This window comes from Glycine max, chromosome 17 (genome assembly GCF_000004515.6).
Source record: "Glycine max cultivar Williams 82 chromosome 17, Glycine_max_v4.0, whole genome shotgun sequence".
In the NCBI taxonomy this organism is placed as follows: domain Eukaryota; kingdom Viridiplantae; phylum Streptophyta; class Magnoliopsida; order Fabales; family Fabaceae; genus Glycine; species Glycine max.
In genome coordinates, this window is record NC_038253.2 from 7591947 (window position 1) to 7612361 (window position 20415).

A 20415-nucleotide genomic window follows, 5' to 3' on the forward strand; every position below is an offset into this window, starting at 1 on the left:
TTCTAAGTTCTGGGTTTATAACTCCATTCAACTCCTTCATATATTATGTTATCTATAAAATATAAAATGGAACTTAGTTTTATGTGTATTCCATTTTGATAAGGCCAAGCAAAGCGGAGAAGATTTTAATTTTGTATTTCTTTTTCGTCTCCGAATTATGTACTATTGCTCGCTGATTCTTTCAACGCGGTCAAAAAATTGAGATTTTTAGGTGCCTTCTCCAAACAACCTAGGATTTGTTGCGCGTACGTATGATTTGTGATGGATGGAGGTGATTGTGTCTGCATGCAAGCTATAGTTTTGGAGATGGGTTCACGTGCTTTTCATATAGTATTAAGTTAGGTGAGTGACAAAGGCATGATATTTCATTAGTCGCTAAACCCCGTAGATTCAGCTAGGATATTTTAATTTACTAACCGTTTTCCTATTTTTTTTTTGTGAAATATCTTCTCAGTCTTGTACCAATTTTGTCATGAGCCAGCACAAGAGTTTTAGAAGCGTGAATTTTCTTCTTCTTTTATACGGTCAAAAGAATGATATGCATGCAAGTAGATTTTATAAAGTAATTAACCCCAAGTTTAAAAAAGTATAAAGGTCAAATTTGGATTAAATCTTTCCTAAACGAGGGCCGCTTTTATGTTAATCCTTTCAAACTTCAAAGTATATATATTAGCGAATTAACACACTTTTTAAACTTTCTTGTGGATTGGAATTAAATCTTCCATGGGTTCTGTCATGGACAATACCACCTGGTTGCTAGGAAACGGGTCCATGAATTTTTGGCGCGACAGTGGGATAGGTTATGCTATTGCAGACTCTTTGAATATTCCTTTGATAGAACGCTAGTCCAACCTTAAGGCCACTGTTAGTGACTTTTGGCTAGATGGCAAATGGAATTTACCATTTTTCATTACTGCAACTTTCATCATGTTTTTTTTATCCTATTTCTTATTGCGAGGAAGATCGCCTAGTTTGGAGGACGTCTTAAACCGGAGAGTTGTCCCTCAAGGACAATTATCTTTTTCTTTATCCTAAGCAAAATGAGGTTGGTTGGGTCAAGAAAATTTGGAAAGGCTTCTATTCCTCCGTCTAAAACTGCTTTGCTAGGGAGAGCTCTCCGCAACTAACGAGAATTTGCACGTAAAAAAGATTGTTGTAACATCATCTTTGATTGTCAACTTTTTCACAACTCACAATATGATATTTTATTTAATATTCTTATTGATTAGGATTCTTTATCGGTTAAAATCCTTTATAGGTAGTCTTTTCTGAGACTAAACAATTTGTTGCGGTTGTTTTTAGGAACAATGACTGTCCTCACAAATTAATCTAAAAATTTTGAACGTCTTTTTATCCTCACTCATATGTTTTCTAGAAAACTGTCCAAAAGATAATCATCCTGAAATCACTCCAAGTCAAACACGTTGAACTATATAAAGTTTTAAGTAATAGGATAAATAGTCAATTTTGTCCTTGAATATGTAGATTATTGACAAATTCGTTCTTGAAAGATGAAAAAATAAATTTTAATTCTCGAAAGTAAAAAAAGTGCGACAAATCTTTTCATCTATTAACTTTTGTCCATTACTGTTACTAAAAGAGCCCACGTAACACATTCATGGATGAATCTGTCAACGTTCTGCATATTCAAGGATGAAAACAACTGTTTACCTAACATATAATTTAATTTTCATCTTTTCTATTTTTTTAATCTTTACAAGTATAACATTACAATAAACACTTAAAAAAATAAGAAAGCAAACATAAATCAGAACAAACATAATAATAAACATAATGTTGATTAATAAGCATAATTTATTTATTGCTCTGGAATTTTTATTGTGGCAATATTAGGTAGTGACAAAATCAACTTGGGTCTATTTTTTTTGTAAGGATTGATAACTGCTAATTATGAGTATATTTTGGGGATTAAATTATAGGAATTTGTAATTTTTTTCTTTTTAATTTTTCCTTTTTGAACAAATAATTCTTAAATTAATATCATTTAAGTTTTTGTGCAGAGAATATTAAAAGTGATGAATTTATGAAGCTTAGTGAGTAAAATGAAACACAAGAAATCAAAGCTAATTAAGAAAAGTAGAATAATTAAGGAAAACATAATTAATTGAGGAAAGTAAATGCGGACTTAGTACAAGAAGTTCACTATTTTGCACCTATAAAAGAAGAAGAAAAAAAGAAAAGAAAAAGACACATAGAAATTCCAAAAGAATACAATTTTTTATAGAAGACAAATGCTAAAAGAAGAAGAAATAAGCGTCCGGAGTCATTCCTTCCCTCCATTTCCTTTCTTGTCTTTTCCCCTTTTATTGAATATTCACCTCTTGTAATTAAAAAACCTCCATGACAATGAGAGGTTAAACCCACTTTGTTGGGAACTTGAAAGCCAACTACTTCTTGATGTAATTTCTCTTCCTATCTATTTATGATGAATATTACATTTGCATTATCTTTTTTTTTCCTGTGCTTAATATTATTGTTTGTGGCTTGATCACCCATTTGTATGATAAGTTTTAAGGATAACATTAAAAAACATTATTTTCTAAAGAATATCAATCTACCACTAGGGATAGATGATATTTGTTTAGCCTTATATATATCTTTATTCTTAATGCAATTTACTATTTTAGCTCTGGAAAGGGATTTGAGAGAGAAAATAAATAAATCAGGCTCTTTCATGCAGGGGATCAAAGTTAGAGTATACTAGTAGATATAAGTGTAAATTGAAATAATTATAAATAGAAACAAATCATTAACATTACATCAAATATTAGCTCTGGTAGTTTAAGTTCCCAACATTTTCATCTTTTGAATTTTCTTATACAATAATATTGAATTTTCTTATCTTTTATGTACTTACTTAATTAATGTTTATTTTTTTTCTTGTTTGATTTAATTTTCAGCAATTTAATTTATTATTTTCTACAACCTTTCCAAAAAAATTTCTTAATAAAATATTCATCTACCTAAGTACAAACAAAGTTCTTGTAGATACGATACTCGGACTTCGATTTTAACTTTACTACTTGAGACGCATTTGTGCATTTGTTAATCCATCAACAAGGATTAATTTAATGACTGTGTAATTTTGTTTGAGTCTCATGTTTTGGGTAAGGTACTGTCATATTAGAAATTTCAGAATAATAGATAGATTGTGCTTATTAATCAATATTATACTTATTATTACGTTTGTTTTAACTTATTTTTGTTTTCCTATCTTTTTAAGTGTTTATTGTAATATTTTGTTTGCAACGATTAAAAAAAAAGGATGATGAATATTACATTATATTTTTTTATAAATAGTTATTTTCATCTTTAAATATGTAGAACACCGACAAATTTGTCCCAGAATGTGTGTGTGTCAGGTAAGTTCTTTTGTTGACGGTAATAAACGAAAGTTAAGAGATGAATAAGTTTGTCGCATTTTTTTCACTTTTGGGGACTAAAATTAGAATTTTCATTTTTAAGTTTGAATTTGTTAGTACTCTACAAATTGAGAGACAAAAATGACTATTTATCATAAGTAATAAGTTACAAAAAAATATATACATCTTATTGATATAGATAATACCAATTAATTTTTTGAAGTCATCTTTAACTATAGAGTATCTTACACTTATAAAACCTTTTGATCTCTCTTCTTTTCAGTTTGATTGGTCTGAGTGCTACAATTATAGTCTCTGATTGCTCCAATTGTGGTCACATTTCCCAAGCTTCTTCAGATGTGGTTCTTGCTGCCATGAATTTTTCCTTTGTCAACATTTGGTCTACAAGGAACAAAATCAGGTTCGAAAACTCTATTAGGCAAATTTCAGGTCAATCATCTCTAATATTTCTGCTAGCATTCACCTAGCAGGGCACATATCGTCTGGTACCATGACGAACTCTATGTCAGACTTTGGAATTATTAAGAATTTTGCTATTCTTTCTCATCTAAGGAAAAAAGAGTCCATCAAGCAGGTCATGTGGAGACAGCCGAGAGTTATTTGGATTAGATGGGGCAACGCATGGCTGCCCCTGTATGGCTGGCAACTGTTTTTTTTTTCTTTTTTTATAAACAGTGACCTTCATTTCAAAACAATTGTCATAATCTCTGAAACAATGTCTCAACTACTTTTTTTGCCGAGACTATGGCAATTGTTTTGGAGATTGGAAAGGCCATTTTCTACAATTGGGAACATCTTTGGTTGGAGACTGATTATGGATTGCTTCTTCATGTTTTTAGTCATCCCAAACCTGTTCATTTGTCACTTTACACACCCCGGATGAATTGTATAAAACACACTAGCTAGATTAATTTTAAAATCTCTGGTATTTATCGGGAAGAAAACGCTTATGCGACCAAACTAACTTCTGTACAAATTTTTTTGGTTATTCTTGGTGGGATTATTCACTATCTTTTTCAACAAAAACTCCCCAGGTACAGATAAGAGTTTTTTTTTTTTTAGATTCTCTTAGTTTTCAGCCTTTTGGGTGTGGTTTGACCCTCCTAATTGTTTTAGTTCATCAATATTATTGAAGGGAGGTTTTCTGTGATGTATGAATTGAGGTGTCAACATTATAATTAATCAAACTATATTCTTTATTATTAACTTTAATGTATTAAAAATACTGAGGCAACTTGTGTTCTACACGAATGTTAGGTTTACAATATATAACTTCTTATAATATTACAATTATTATTATTTTTAATATATATATAAATAAAAGTATATAAATGCATAAAATAAATATGTATGTATATAATAATTATGAATATTTATGTATACTTTCATACAAATTTATATTCACATGTCTTATATCATTCTAATTTATATAAATCTTTGTTTAGAAAACTATTATCTTTAGAAAAAAAATTATATATTATTTAAATATGTACATAATTTTAATTAGCTATATAAATGATTAAAAATATTTTATATAATATTTCATAATTATTAATTTACCTTTTCATCGTGAAGAAAAGAAATGACTAACATTAGTTATTTATAAAAAAAAGAAGAAAAACTAAAGATGAAAAAAAGCATAAGATAATGCTTATTAAAAAAATTAAATAAACATTATTATATTTATAACTTTATTAAAAATATATAATATTTTAAATATAAGTACAAAGTAATAAATATACAAAACAAAATATGTATTTTAAAACATATAAATTTTTTTATGAACAATCAAAATTTTATTAATTATAATTTGGATGTTTGCCTTAGTGGTTGCTGCCTCCTGTTGTCCTATTTTGTACTTTTGTTATCTCAGGGGTTAATTAGTATTTATCTTTATAGATATTAATTCAGCTTAGTGCATGTTTAATTTATAGTGTTTTTTATATAAATACTTGATTTATAGTTAAAATTATTGGGACACATATTTTAATGTAAATTTAATTGATAAAAATAAAAAGAAAGTAAAAGTAAGAATTTTGATTGTTTTATAAAATTATTTTTACCTTAAAAATAATTTTCCATCTAATTTCTAAACGTGCTCTTAACCAGGTTGCTTTCAATCCGATAACTTGATCTATGTCTTATGTATTTGTCGGGTACCACCGGCATCATCTTTATAAATATTTTTTTCCGACTTTAAAAATATAAAACCTCCACAAAAATGAAAAAAAAATCTCAAAATATAAAAATAGACCTTTAAAAAATGTTTTTACCTTTATTTTGGTAAAGTTTATTACATACAACTTTGTGAATCAACTTTAGGACAACCAAACACGAAGAAAAAAGTAAAATTATTATTATTATTCACAAACGCAATTTTAGCATGAGTTGTAAACTCTCTGTTTAGTTTATTTGTTTAGGGAACTCTTTGTTTAATTAGAGGAGAAAATAGAAGAAATGAAAGAAAGTTTTCAAGAATTAATATAAGATTTTTATCATCATTATTTTACAATCTCATTTTAATTGGGTCCGATATGAAATTAACTTATAATCATAAAATTGACTCCATCATTAAATTTTTATTTTTATTATAATAATAGGATTCATTGATATTCTTGATAATATTCTTGATATTATAAATACTATCATACATACCATTATACTTAATGGGATGGAATTGTTTGATCTTAAAGAAAGTGATAATTCAAATTTTTTTTTCTCTCTCCTTCTAGGAAATGAAACTCAGTCTTGGGTGCACAATTCAAAAGAAAGCGGGCAGAACCACGAAAAATAGAAACCATCGTTATCCCGCCATATATCAATGAATTTATAAATGTGTGCTCCTTTTATTATTGTTAAAAAATAAAAAATGAAATAGCATTCAATATCTCCCCGACTTCTTCATGTCTGGCGCATCTCAGACAATATAAACTACGCGCTAGTTTGACTAATTCTACAAAACTCCCTTTTGTCCATCCTACACGTGTAATCCACATGGTTCTTACGTATCACAAAAAAATTGACTTATTGGCGAGTATCCATTAAACCCATACACGCGACTGGTTGAAAAGCTTGATTTTTTAATTTCGTTCTGAACAACGGCTATTCCAACCTGCACCACTTTTGATACCATTTTTTCAAAAAACTTGTCCTTTTTCACCATCTTCATTAAAAAAAGAAGCAATTCTTATCAAAAACAATATAAAATATAAAATATTGGAGTAAGATGAAAGCACTCTGTTATCTTCTTGCTTGAAATCCATTCATTATTACTGTTATTTTGAGTTCAAACTTGAAAGTTAAAACTTAAAATCATGGTAACCACACTTTTCCTACTGAATCATCACTTTTAAAGTGACACACTCTCAGTGACTAGTTTCATTTCCACCCATTGAACTTCAAAGTTCAAATCTGATTGAGGAGTTTTGAAAATGGAAATGGGGACTGTTGCATGGATTTCCTTGGTGATTATCGTGACAGTTTTCTGCCCTTCCTCTCTTGCTCTCACTCTGGATGGTTAGAACTGTGAACCCCTTTTTGTTTTTCTGCTTCAACTCCTCTTCTATGATGTGTTGAATTTTTTTTCCTACTTTTTTGTTTATTTGGGGGGGTGGGGGGGAGGAGGGGCATTTTGCATTCTGGGTTAGTTTTCAAATTTTCACCTTTCACCTAATTTGCTTTCTCTCTCTCTCTGTGTGAAGTGCCTTTTCATATGAGAAATGGAGTTTAAAGTTGTAAACTTTCACACTTTAAGCGATTTTCATTCATCTGTTAGGTATGACCTTGTTGGAAATCAAAAGCACTTTGAATGATACTAAGAATGTTCTGAGCAACTGGCAACAGTTTGATGAGTCTCATTGTGCATGGACTGGTATCTCTTGTCATCCTGGTGATGAACAAAGAGTTCGCTCAATGTATGCAAACAACACATGCTCTTCATTCTGTTACATGTTTTTTTTTTTTTTTCACTTTCTCAGCTAAGTGTGGCACTTTGTGTTTGTATTTTGTTCTTCAGAAATCTTCCATACATGCAACTTGGAGGGATTATTTCTCCAAGCATTGGTAAGCTCAGCAGACTACAGAGATTGTAAGTAGAAAACATGTTCCTCCTAACATTGGTAAAGTAGCATCTATGATTTTTGTCATTTTCATTCCATTCAATGAATCAGGGCACTTCATCAGAACAGCTTGCATGGAACCATTCCTAATGAACTTACCAATTGTACTGAGCTAAGAGCACTGTAAGTGAATTGGTTCACTACTAATGAACTACTTAGCAATTTCCTAATTAGTTCACTGCTTTTATGTCATGCTGAAGGCTGACTCGTCTCATCTGATTGTGTATTTAAAGGTACTTGAGGGGTAATTACTTCCAAGGAGGCATACCATCAAATATTGGAAACCTTTCATATTTAAATATACTGTAATTCCTAATCCCTTGTTTTTTGTCACTTTTCCTTTCTGATGTTTTGAACATGTTTCTAGCTTTTGTTTCTCAACTGCATTTTAATTATTCTTTGGGAAATTAATACAGGGATTTATCAAGCAACTCATTGAAAGGTGCTATACCTTCCTCTATTGGCCGTCTCTCACATTTGCAAATTATGTAAGTCAATTTGGCCTAAACCGCTGTGGCATAATGATATTGATAACTTCAACTTTCAGTTTATGCTGATCCTCCTTCCTTGTCTTAGGAACTTGTCTACCAATTTCTTCTCTGGTGAAATTCCCGACATTGGAGTATTAAGCACCTTTGACAAGAACTCGTATGTACTCTTTCCAGATAAAGCCTCGTAGTTTAGCTGATACATTGTAGCCTTTTAGACTGATAATTTTCACTTCTTATGCATTGCAATAGGGTGCTAATTTAATATATTTGCAAGCTTAAATGATTACTGTTATGTTTAAATCATAGGAATCAAACAATAGTGCATGATTAATTGTATATTATTCGAATTGAATGGTGAAGAATGTGGAGCAAAGATTGAACTCAATATCTTATTTTTTTTCTGGACTTCTACTTTCTATACTTCTTACATGTTGCGACTGTTAAGTTTTTACAGACAGCAACAGTTGTTGTGATTCAACTTGGATAATGAGAATCTTGGATTTTCTCAAACTTTCTATATCATCTCTGGTATTTTGTTAATGTATTTGCACCATGACCTGCAAGTTTTTTTTTATTATATTTGTACTTGTATTAACAAATTCATTGCTTGTAAATAGGTTTGTTGGCAATGTAGATCTTTGTGGGCGACAAGTCCAAAAGCCATGTCGAACATCACTTGGTTTCCCTGTGGTGCTACCACATGCTGAAAGTGATGAAGCTGCAGGCAAGTCATATACTTGGATTTGATTTCTTAATGCTATCTGATTTACTGGATTTATTACCGATATACATATTAAGAATCATGGTTGACATATGTAAGATAATAACATTTCAATATATGCAGTCCCTACCAAAAGGCCTTCACATTACATGAAGGGGGTGCTAATTGGAGCAATGGCAATTTTGGGTCTCGCACTTGTCATAATCCTTTCATTCCTCTGGACTCGTTTGTTATCAAAGAAGGAACGAGCAGCAAAGAGATACACTGAAGTCAAGAAACAAGCTGATCCAAAAGCAAGTAAGAACAGTAGTGTTTCAAATTTGACAATCTCCTATTAGAAGGAAAAAAGAAAAGACAATCTCCTCTTTTTCATAAATTGCTAATATAATCTTTAGCAGGCACAAAACTTATTACCTTCCATGGTGATCTGCCATACACATCATCTGAGATCATAGAGAAGCTAGAGTCTCTTGATGAAGAGGATATAGTAGGATCAGGAGGATTTGGTACAGTTTACCGGATGGTGATGAATGATTGTGGTACATTTGCTGTTAAACAGATTGATCGAAGTTGTGAAGGGTCTGATCAAGTGTTTGAAAGGGAACTAGAAATCTTGGGGAGCATCAATCACATAAATCTAGTAAATCTGCGTGGTTACTGCAGGCTCCCTTCTTCGAGGCTCCTTATCTATGACTATTTGGCCATAGGCAGCTTAGATGATCTCTTGCATGGTATGATTCATTTTAATATGCACTGAATTAGGAATAACTGTTTTCTTGGAACATTGTACAATGAAATTTAGGCGGTAGGCTCTCTTTCATGGGTACTCTCATTTGTTCCCCTTCCCCCTCCCTTCTCCCTTTATAACCTAGCCAACCTCATAACCCCTGCAAGAATTAATTTAATGATTAGCAACACTTAGCAAGTGTACTAAGAGCAACAATTACATTAAGGCTTTAGTGCGTGTTTGGTTCAGTTTATTACTTAATTTTGCTAGCTTCCTAAGAGAGGTTTTAAAAATAAGTGATTCTTTATTTAAAAAATATTCACTTTCAAACTTGCACTTGTAGTGTAACATTAATCAGTGTTCCCAAATGTGTAAGAAAATGATCAACTATTCGGCCAAAAGCTCACACAAATTCAACTTTATTGGGAAAATTCTTGAAGGGTGGGAGGTTTATGTCTATTTTATATATTTATGATGATTCGTCCTTTAGCTGTGCACTTTTCTAATTGTTCGGAATTCCTTTCTTCAGAAAATACTCGACAAAGGCAACTACTGAATTGGAGTGATCGCCTAAAGATAGCTCTTGGTTCTGCCCAGGGTTTGGCATACCTGCACCATGAATGCAGCCCAAAAGTTGTTCATTGTAACATAAAATCCAGCAACATCCTCCTTGATGAAAACATGGAGCCTCATATATCTGATTTTGGTCTTGCAAAGCTTTTGGTTGATGAAGAGGCCCATGTTACCACTGTGGTTGCTGGCACATTTGGTTATTTGGCACCAGGTATGTATTTACTATTTAGTACTTTTGGGATTTTGGGTGCAAAGTGACCGTATCCCATTCATTCTTGGTATCTTGGTAGTTACAACTGACCTATGTCAAATGCGCTTAAAAGAGAGCCAGAATGATATGCTAATTAGTTATGTGAAAAAGTACATATCAAGTGCTTTTCTAAATATATTATTCGATAATATATCAAGGGAAACAACTGAATGATTGATGTTTTACTTTATTGTTTATATGTCAACCAGAGTATCTACAAAGTGGGAGAGCAACTGAGAAGTCGGATGTATATAGCTTTGGAGTTCTATTGCTGGAACTTGTAACTGGAAAGAGGCCAACAGATCCTTCCTTTGTAAAAAGAGGGTTAAATGTGGTTGGTTGGGTAAGCTTTTTTAACTCATTCAATGCAAATCTCTCTTTGTAACACATGAAAGTTTTTCAAACATAATGTACTAAACTTTTGGCAATCATTTGCAGATGAACACATTACTGAGAGAAAACCGATTAGAGGATGTGGTTGACAAAAGATGCACCGATGCAGATGCAGGAACTCTTGAAGTAATTCTTGAGCTGGCTGCAAGATGCACCGATGGAAATGCAGACGATCGTCCATCGATGAACCAGGTGTTGCAGTTGCTGGAACAGGAGGTTATGTCTCCTTGCCCCAGCGAGTTTTACGAGTCTCATTCAGATCATTAATGACAAAAATGATCCTATCCTGGATGTCATTGCAAGTTCCACTGCAACCAAGGGATTTACGATGTGTCTCTTGTACTCTGCCTAACTGTTTTGTTGGTGTTTCTTACCCTTTCTGAGTGGCTTTGTAGATTATTTTTGCAGCAAATGTGCTACAACCTCTTGTGAATAGATTTGTCAATTGTCTGAACTACTTGTCCCCCCCCTTCAAGAAGTAAAGGGACAACTTGACTTTGCAGTGGGTTTTGATAATTGGAATGACCTCCATTCTTGCTATGAAATCTCATCATTTTCTTTTCCAACTATTTGTTGATTTTGTTCAATTGGACAACAATTTCATGAAATACCATTAATCAACAACGAGCCAGAATAGTTTCATTTTCATGTACTACTTTATGGTGCTTCACAAAGCGAGTTTATTATCGTTTCTATCGGTTAAGAAATGCCTAATAAAATTGACCCCTAGTACTACAAACTTGAATCCCTACCATTCTGAATATCAAGATGAACTTGAGTTCATAAATGTCTTGTTTGCATTAAATTCACTTCACACCGCTACCGAGTTTGTGCTGAAAGAAACAAAATTCTCTTTCATAAAACTTTCCTCGGAAAGTTTGATTGGAGTCTTTAAATTTTTGGGCAAATTGGTTGAAAGGCTGTACCTTAGCATCTCGTGGTATCTGTTTTTAAAATTGTAATAAACATTGAGTTTAATTTTCACATAGTGCTAGTGTAATAACTTACACTGTTAATCAAATTTGAATCATCATAACCACTTTTAAAAGTAATCATTGTAAAAGTTAATATTTTAATTATATGCATTGTATTTTATGGTTATGCTTATACGATAGTGCAAAAAAAATATACTGTTAGTATATTTAAATTAAATTCTTATTTTTTGTATTTAATTACTTTTTACTAGTAATGCACTTTTATTTTGGAATAAAAAAAATACTAATTAACATTATTTTATGAGAGAAATTAAAATAAAAACTATTTATTTCCAAGAATAAAAGTTAATCTGAAACTTGGGCTTATAGTCATTATTTGAGAATCAGTTGACACTAGTGGTGGTGGATGAGATAAGATTTTGTCTTGTACATAGTAGGGTGTTTAAAAAATTTAATGCAAAAGTTATAGGTCGTTAGAGTAAAGTATTAAGGAAAGAGAAAGAAAACCTCGTTTATTAGCAGTAGCTTGGGTGTTCTTAATGGGCGTCCTTTGGGCCTCTTCAAAGGCTCCTGACCCTGTCCGTCATATGATAGAGGGACTTTGAGAATTTAAGCGATCAATTATCAACGATTGAAGGAAGAGTTGAGAAATGAGTCAAATGTCATCTGGAATTGTTGGTGTTGGTTATATTGGCACCAACTATATGGTCCCATTATTACTACCACCACCATTTTCTTCCTTGTGTTTTAACACCTTTATCAAACACAAGGGATTGGTGTTGGATAGTAATCATAAAGGAAGGAGAAGAGGACATGGGATTGTGGCATCTAGCAACGTTGCTTCACCTTCCATATGGGATGATTGGAAACCTGTCAAAGCCCCTTCCACTCCTTCCCTCAGTGACATTCTTTGGCCCTCTGCTGGTTAGTTTCCTCCTCTTTTTCTTTTCTTTTCCTGGGGCAGAGCAACCCTTTGAATTAGAAATTAGAATTCGAATAAGTTAGGATCTCCCTAATGAGATTAGGTACATCCTAACTATACATGTATTTATATAAATGAACAGGGGCATTTGCGGCAATGGCAATATTGGGAAAGATGGATCAGTTATTGGCACCAAAAGGACTCTCAATCGCATTTGCGCCATTTGGGGCTGTTTCTACTATCCTCTTTGCCACACCCACAGCTCCTACTGCCCGGGTATAACATAATCAATTCAATGCAGTATCTAATTTTTGTTTTCTACTAACATTTTCAGGTATTATAAAGGCTTACAAACGTTAATTACAATTCAAAAAACAATTTATTTTACTCTTCTTGTTTATCCACTATGGTAGGCCTAATAATATGGAAGTTTAGATTGTTTGCTTGAGGTCATAAAAAAATACTTTTTTTTATATAGAGAACACTGGTAGACAAAAAAATAAAATCACCCAAAAAACAATCTTAGCTATTGCTATGCAAATCTTCATGCATTACAATTCTCTCTCATTATTTTAATTCTTAATTGAGAACTAAATCAGCCTCATGTGATTGTGCAGAAGTACAATGTGTTTATGGCCCAAATAGGCTGTGCTGCAATTGGTGTTCTGGCATTGACAATATTTGGACCCGGATGGCTGGCCAGGAGTGCTAGTATTGCGGCCTCCGTTGCTTACATGATCATCACAAACTCTGTTCATCCACCAGGTTTTTTTGCTTCGATGTTACTTTGTTGCCGTTTGAATCTACTCACTAAGCTTCCAAATTTAGCTGGTTAACTTTATATTCCAATGATATATGCAGCTGCAAGCATGCCATTGCTTTTCATTGATGGTCCTAAGTTCCATCACTTGAATTTCTGGTATGCTTTGTTTCCTGGGGCAGCAGCATGCACTCTGCTTACGATGGTGGTAAGGAATCTACTATACTCATAAAATACATACATGTCTCCCAAAATGAGTTACTCACTGCATGTTTGCTAATTGGAAGACCTACCCCTACTGTTTTTTCAGCAAGAGGTGGTTGTATACTTGAAGAAAAATTTCAAATTTTGAACGCTGCTATGCACATTGATAGTTGATACATCTCTTCTGCTGTCTCTACTAATTTAATTTGCTGAAGAGCCAAGGAACATTCTTTGATCAGAATCATAAATATAATTGTAAGTAAAGAGCATTCTCCAACCAAAAATGAATTTGTCCTGGACTTATAAACATTGTATATCAATTAGTGTCTCCTATATTAGACACTGTCCAAAGCCAAATAATATACATGCATGGGATCTAAATCATCATAGGCTAACATATATTAAGGAAGGCAGTGAATAACACATTAGTATATTACATTATCTAAAAGCATCATCAGTCAATGGCTCAATGTCAAGGAAGGCAGAGTATTTGTCTCTCGTCATTCTTGGAAAGCCAGTGATTGTGCCAAATGGGAACGCCTAGCATAAGAATTGATCCAATAACTACTGTTGCTTCCTGCACCTCCAAGTTGTTTCCTGTACCCTTTTCAGAATTTTTTTTTTATCTTCTAGATTGGTCATTCCAGAAGCCAAAAAAGGGATGCATTTCGGAATGTAATTTTTCATTTTGGATTGATCATTCTGGGAGCTAAAAAGGGGGGTTTAGGATGCAACTTGGAGATGCAGGAAGTAACAGCCTCCAATAACGTCAACGCTAATGGGCTTAATGGGAACCCGCATGCCAGCCAGTCAACAGCCCAACAATCATTAGAAGAAGAAAAAAAAAAACAAAGATTATTTGCGTACTCTTTAGGCCTTCAATGGCAGTAACATTACGGGATTATGATTACTGCCTTTTGTACTTTTGGGCTCGTTGCCAGGGAAATAATTCTCTTCGATTTTGTTTTTTCTAAAGGAAGTTATATTAAAATATATTTTAGAATTTCCTAAAAATAGAGTAAATTTTAAAGTAAACTAATTTATATATAAGGTATTCTAAACATATAGTTGTAAAGAAGGAACGATGTAAGGTTCTAGTGAAATATTTTATACTCTAAAGAAATAGCTATATATAAGAGTTTGAATTTAATTAGAATATAAATGAGATTCAACATGATTGATAGATAACTGAGCTTTTAAAATATGTTGTAGAAGTATGGTTCCTGTTGTCGGTTAGGGGAGTATCCTCGGAGAAAAAAAAATATGAATTTAATTGTATGATTATTGATTTTTTAAAATATTTTTTGTCTAAACCAAATGAATCATTTATTGGAGTCAATGCTGTTGTTTGAGTCTTTTAGGATCAGTATAGACGAGAAACTCTCCCTCCATATTAAAAATAAATTCTAAGAATTGAATTTTGATTTAATGTAAATATGAATACAAACTATTCTTGTATCTTGGATTGGCTAATGGCAAATAGCATACAAGCATATTGCCAATGTTTATCCGATACCCGTGCAAATTGAACAGAAGCAAAGCAGAAGAACAGTTGAATGATAAAAGCTAAAGGGACCACAACCAATAACCCACTAACCCAAATACTGCACCCGTGCCATGGTCTCCTAAAAGTTGAAACACACGACACATAAACTGGCTTTATTTATTTTGGGACACCTGCAGCGACCACAGTGGAACATATTTGACTGAGTGAAAATGGGTCTTGATTCTGTTCTGTTGCACCAAAAATGGGTGGTTGGTGTTAAGGTTCGTGAACGATATCGGATTCTGTAATGTAATGTAATGTAATGTGCCAATTGTGATGTAACGTTGTTTAAAGTGGGATCTTAAACATCAGTCATTCACTTCTCCGTGTTTTTAATTGCATAAACACTCGATTAGTGGGTCACAATTATATTTAATATCTCAAATAGCAATATTGCGGCCCTTGTTAATTGGGTAAAAAAATTCCAATCATTAGGGTGTCATTTCTCAAGTGAAATTTGTCTCTACAACGACTTCTTGAAACACTAGTTAATCTGTACGCATTAATTCTCTAGTTTGTCTAAACCAGGAAAGAAAAGGAACAAACTATGCCAAAGCACAAAGCTGAGTTAATGCGATGCATATTAAGATGATGCACGACAAGGGGAGCCCACGGATGATGCATGAACATGAGCTAATGGATAGAGTTCGTGTATTATTTGTCTTTATATTTGTATTTTAAAAAATATATAGTATGAGCTCCAATTCTTCTTTTTTCTTTTTCTTTTTATCTTGTGTTTGATTGAGTGTTAAGGACTTGTAACTTGCAAGGTGCATCAATTTTGAAGTTTAAATTACTTGCTTTTGTGTTAAATTGAAGATTTTGACGTCAATATACAAGTAAACTTGCACTATGGAAGTGGAACCAAACGCATAGATTTAACTCATAAAATTTTTTATATAAAAAATTGTACACTTATAATTGGTTTTTTTAAAGGAAAAAACTTACTGCATTTTATTTAAGATAAGTGAATAAATACAATGTGGAATATAATAAAAAAGTTGGATGCTAGCATGTGATCTTGCAATCCTAGCTTCTCAGTAAAATTCATCATTCAGTTTTACAAAATTGAAAGCATGATTTTACACTTAAATCAACAGACAATGGCAATCCATATATGATTCATTTTGAAAGTGAATTAATCCCATCAACTACATTTTTACAGTTAAGCTCAAAATTAATACTCGAAATATTCATGTCTGAGATCCAATGAAGCGCTTGCAGCAATGTCATGGCTTCTGCTTCTCTCGGTTCTGGCAATCCCAAAAACAACATTGTTATAGCTTTGGTGAAGTTTCCTTGATCCGCACGAAGGCATATCCCAACTCCAAAACAATTATGTTCTTTTAAGATATAGCATCTTCTTTTTACTGTAAAATATATGGCATACGTAATTAGTTATTATATATGAAATTTGAGCTCTTTTTTTATGAAGTACATGCAAATCTTTTACATGTATTCTCAAGTTAAAAGGTTTCGCTGCCTAAAATTGGAACAGTTCATGCCTTAAAATATCCGTTTTAAGAAAAATAAGCTCTCACTTTTGTTATTGAGGACCCCTATCAATAGTGTGTTTGTTAAGTCATTTTATTATTTTAATTACTATTAATTCATTTACCTAACATTAACTTATAAATTTAATTTCTTTGACAAAAAGTATGTACGTTTGGTAAAATAAATATTCTTAACAACTTATAGCGTTTTTTTAAATGCTATTTTACACCAATGTGAAGTAATTTATAAAATTCTATTTAATTATCATTTTCTTCATTTTAAAATAATAAAAATTCTCCTTTAATATGATACTATTCATTTTAATTATAACATTTCTTTATTTTCAATAAAACATTTCATCTTTAATAAAATATTTAAACTATATATTTTAATCTAAAAGTACACTTATCAACTAGATAAATAATTAATTTTATCAAACACATCAAATTTAATAACTTAACAACTTTGAACTAATAAAAAATATATAAATTTTGTTTTCTTTTTAAGAAAAAAGATGATGTAATTGGTTCTTAAAAAAATTGAAAGAGTAAAATCAAACACAGTCTAAACATGTGGAATTAAAAGCACAGTTAAGCTTAATTTAATTTTTAGTTAAAATTCACAATTCTTAAATAAATTTCTTAATTATTTATCTATCCAAAAATATATTTATTTTTTAAAAGACGTTAAATTATAAGAAAAAAATAACTTCTCTCATTTTTATTTTTTTTTATATACAACACTTCCCTCAGTGAGACCATCGCGGGCTGGGCGTGGGTAAGAGGACACTGTCACGAAGCACTGGCAAGGCAAACAACGTTACAGTGGGTCCAACTTATACGTGTAATGTCATGTTTAACGTTAAACGTGGGAACTATTTTTGAACATATATTATTATTATTCATAAATTACATTATAATATATTTAATTAAATTAGTAACAAAAGTTGTTATTTATTTATTTTAGAAGGCAACTTTACTTCATGATACTAATTCAGTACGTATTTTGTTAAATTTATTTTACAGAAATAATTATTTGTTTTTTTAGTTTCTCAGCAGAGTCTTTTAAAAAGAACCAATTATTTTAAGAAAAATATTTTCTTAAATTATACACTTAGTTCTACCAAAATGAGAAAGTATAAAAGGAAAAAGTTGTATTCAATTCTAATTTAAATTAAAATACTTTAAAATTTGATTGAATTTTTTTTGAAATTAAAAATTAAAAACACCTACACCTCAAAGCATCCACAACCTCTTATGTTCATCCATATTTGTTTTGTACCACTATCTCTTTAATTACTGCATATGACAGCTTTCTAATTCTTTCCCTGTGCCCCATGTCACTCTCTTCCTTTGTCTCTTAACTAGTTACTTTCAAGTTTCAATTACTTGTCCCTTGGTAATGGAAATTGCTAGTTTAAAATTTTTGAATGATTGGATTGAAACTATGAACTGTAACTGATCGTGTTGTATCCCTGAATCCTGAATCCTGACCCACACTCATCACATTTCAAGCTTAGCTATCTCTTTCAATAATCAATCATCTTATATTTCTTTTCCTTTATTATTATTATTATTATTCTATAAACTGAAACAAAAAAATTGCACCATAAATCAATGCCAGATATGTTGCTCCTGGCCCTCCGTCTTGTCATGTGTTTTTTATTCCTTCATTTCTTTTTCGGTAAACGTTATGATTCCATTCTTCCCTGTATAAATTCGTGTATCCATTATCTATCCATTCGTTTTTATAAATCTAAGCTATTTAAAAAATATCTGCAAATGAAATTTATAATTTTTAGTTCGAGATCTTGTTATATAAAATAAATGAACATATTTACTCATTGTACCAAAAAATATATGTACGACCTTACCCAAAACAAAATCATAACCACCATTTTCATCAATTAGTATGTAATTATCTATATAGTTATATTAGTTATTCGGTGATAAATTTATTGTCTATAATAAATCCTTCTGTTTGAACAAAATGGTCTTCTTACAAGAATATATGTGATCTCTAAAAAAAATATTGGTTATCATTTCAAAAACAAGCTACAGTCAGACGAATTTTAGTACTTGTAAAAATGTATTAAATTCGCACACTTTACCTTTGTATTAATAAACATTTTTATATTTAAGTCTACATACATTGTACTACTAATATTTACTAGTACTATTTAGAGTATTAATCATGTTTATCTTTTGGGTATGTGTAAATTATTATTTACAAATAATAAATTATTTTCTGAGTTTAATATGATCACAGATTAAAAGCCACGTTGCGGGAGAGGTCAACGTCAGGTGGGACCCAGCACGATGTGTAGATTCCACTGCGGAGTTTGTGAAGGCATTTGGTGTGGCTGCTCTTAATCTTGCTTGCACCTCTTGATTTTGCCTTTTTTTGTTTGACCAACGAAAAAAAATATGACACGCGGTATCATCACGGCCGTACACGTGATCACAATATGGTGTTTGGTGGGGTTGACCTGGTTGGTTGGTAGGAAACGTATATTACATCCACTTTAATATGTTTGGTTTAGAGCACAGAAATAAAAAAGAAAAAAATAAAATATTTTTTAAAAAAATTAAAATAAAATATAAAAATTATGAATCTCACGTAATAAAGTATAAATATTTTTGTGTATTACTTCTTTTTTCATACCTTATAAACACAATTTTAATCTATTTGATTTCATCTTATACAATTGATTATGAGTTTATAGTTATTTTAGAGAAAATTTTAAAAATTCATTTTTATATAAAAAAATTTAGATTTAATTATAAGTCTAGAATTTAAAATAATTTTTACATTAGATTATAATATTTATATTAAATTTTATTTCCAATTGAATTTTATATTAAAAATATTTAAATATAAATCATATCATTTAAAAATTAATTTTATTTATTACATATTTGTATTTAGTTTGAATAAAATTGAAATATTTAGTTTTAAATTCAAATTTAGTGGAAAAAATAATCAAATTAAGAAATTCTATTAAAAAGTGATCAGTAAAGTTTTGTGTGAAAGATTATTCATGTAGAAAATACTGTGCAGTGATAATTAAAAAAAGAAAAGACGCTTTGCGTTTTGAGGAGGCAGGGCGTGTGGCATCTTGTGAATGGACCTTTCCTCACGCAACTTCCTTCCAAATATCAATTAAATTGATAATTAACGCCACTGGTTGACCCTTATTGCAAGCATTCTCAGCCACCAATATCAATTACGCCGCTACAAATAACGTGCTATTCTCTAACCTGGGTTAGTATTCAAAATAATCATATTTAATATCATCATCATCATCATTAGACCCGTAATTTTAACAGGGATTTTTTTAGCATTTCAATATTTATTAACCAAGTATTTGAGTCTAAAAAAAACCACCAAGTATTACGAACTAAAGTCATGTAACTAACGTTACTCGCAAAAAAAAATGAGAAACATCACAATTGATAAGAAACAGTAAAAGAGACGAAAGATTAAGATAGTATTAACTTTCTCATTATCCTTCAGATCTTATTTTAAACATCATTTTCCTTACGCTAATTTTTCCTTTTTGTCGCTCCCTTGCTTATAACTTTCGTTGATAATCACAAAGGTCTTGTTATTCCTTAAAATATTAAGTTTAAACATGTGACTGATATTCATTATTTCCATCGAGATTATAATATTTTACTTTTTTCGTTTATTTGTTTTAGCATTTCACTTGTCGAATGGAAAATTAGAATCTTTCTGCTAAACATTGCATAAATAATCATCTACATATTACTTTAGATAAGATTAATCATGAAAAGAACTAAGAGAGATTATCACCTCGATCAACCACATATCTTCAAGAATATATTAATATACAGCCACTTCATATAGTGTCTTG

The 20415-nt window shown here is 31.2% G+C and overlaps 2 protein-coding genes across 6 annotated transcripts; both read left to right on the forward strand.

Annotated features, from left to right (window-relative positions):
- Positions 1 to 6606: 6606 nt before the first annotated feature.
- Positions 6607 to 11245, forward strand: LOC100803920 (LRR receptor-like serine/threonine-protein kinase FEI 1-like). Of its 2 annotated transcripts, none has more exons than XM_026126303.2 (13): positions 6607 to 6920; positions 7180 to 7318; positions 7420 to 7491; positions 7574 to 7645; positions 7756 to 7827; positions 7939 to 8010; positions 8099 to 8170; positions 8631 to 8737; positions 8858 to 9031; positions 9130 to 9465; positions 9991 to 10245; positions 10494 to 10627; positions 10723 to 11217. In XM_026126303.2, exons 1-13 carry the CDS (start codon positions 6836 to 6838, stop codon positions 10942 to 10944), a joined length of 1812 nt encoding a protein of 603 aa, XP_025982088.1. In that variant the 5' UTR covers positions 6607 to 6835; the 3' UTR covers positions 10945 to 11217. The 2 variants fall into 2 exon arrangements, with proteins under 2 accessions (XP_025982088.1, NP_001242206.2); NM_001255277.2 differs by having other exon boundaries at positions 6642 to 6920; positions 9133 to 9465; positions 10723 to 11245.
- An 839-nt stretch (positions 11246 to 12084) lies between these two features.
- On the forward strand, positions 12085 to 15755 carry LOC100527136 (putative integral membrane HPP family protein). Of its 4 annotated transcripts, none has more exons than XR_005889152.1 (6): positions 12090 to 12536; positions 12677 to 12810; positions 13152 to 13299; positions 13396 to 13502; positions 13605 to 13753; positions 15032 to 15755. XR_005889152.1 is itself a non-coding variant. In NM_001248508.2 (5 exons), exons 1-5 carry the CDS (start codon positions 12263 to 12265, stop codon positions 13644 to 13646), a joined length of 705 nt encoding a protein of 234 aa, NP_001235437.1. In that variant the 5' UTR covers positions 12085 to 12262; the 3' UTR covers positions 13647 to 13879. The 4 variants fall into 4 exon arrangements, 1 of the variants encoding a protein (NP_001235437.1); XR_005889153.1 differs by having other exon boundaries at positions 15559 to 15755; XR_005889151.1 differs by having other exon boundaries at positions 15573 to 15755.
- Positions 15756 to 20415: the final 4660 nt, after the last annotated feature.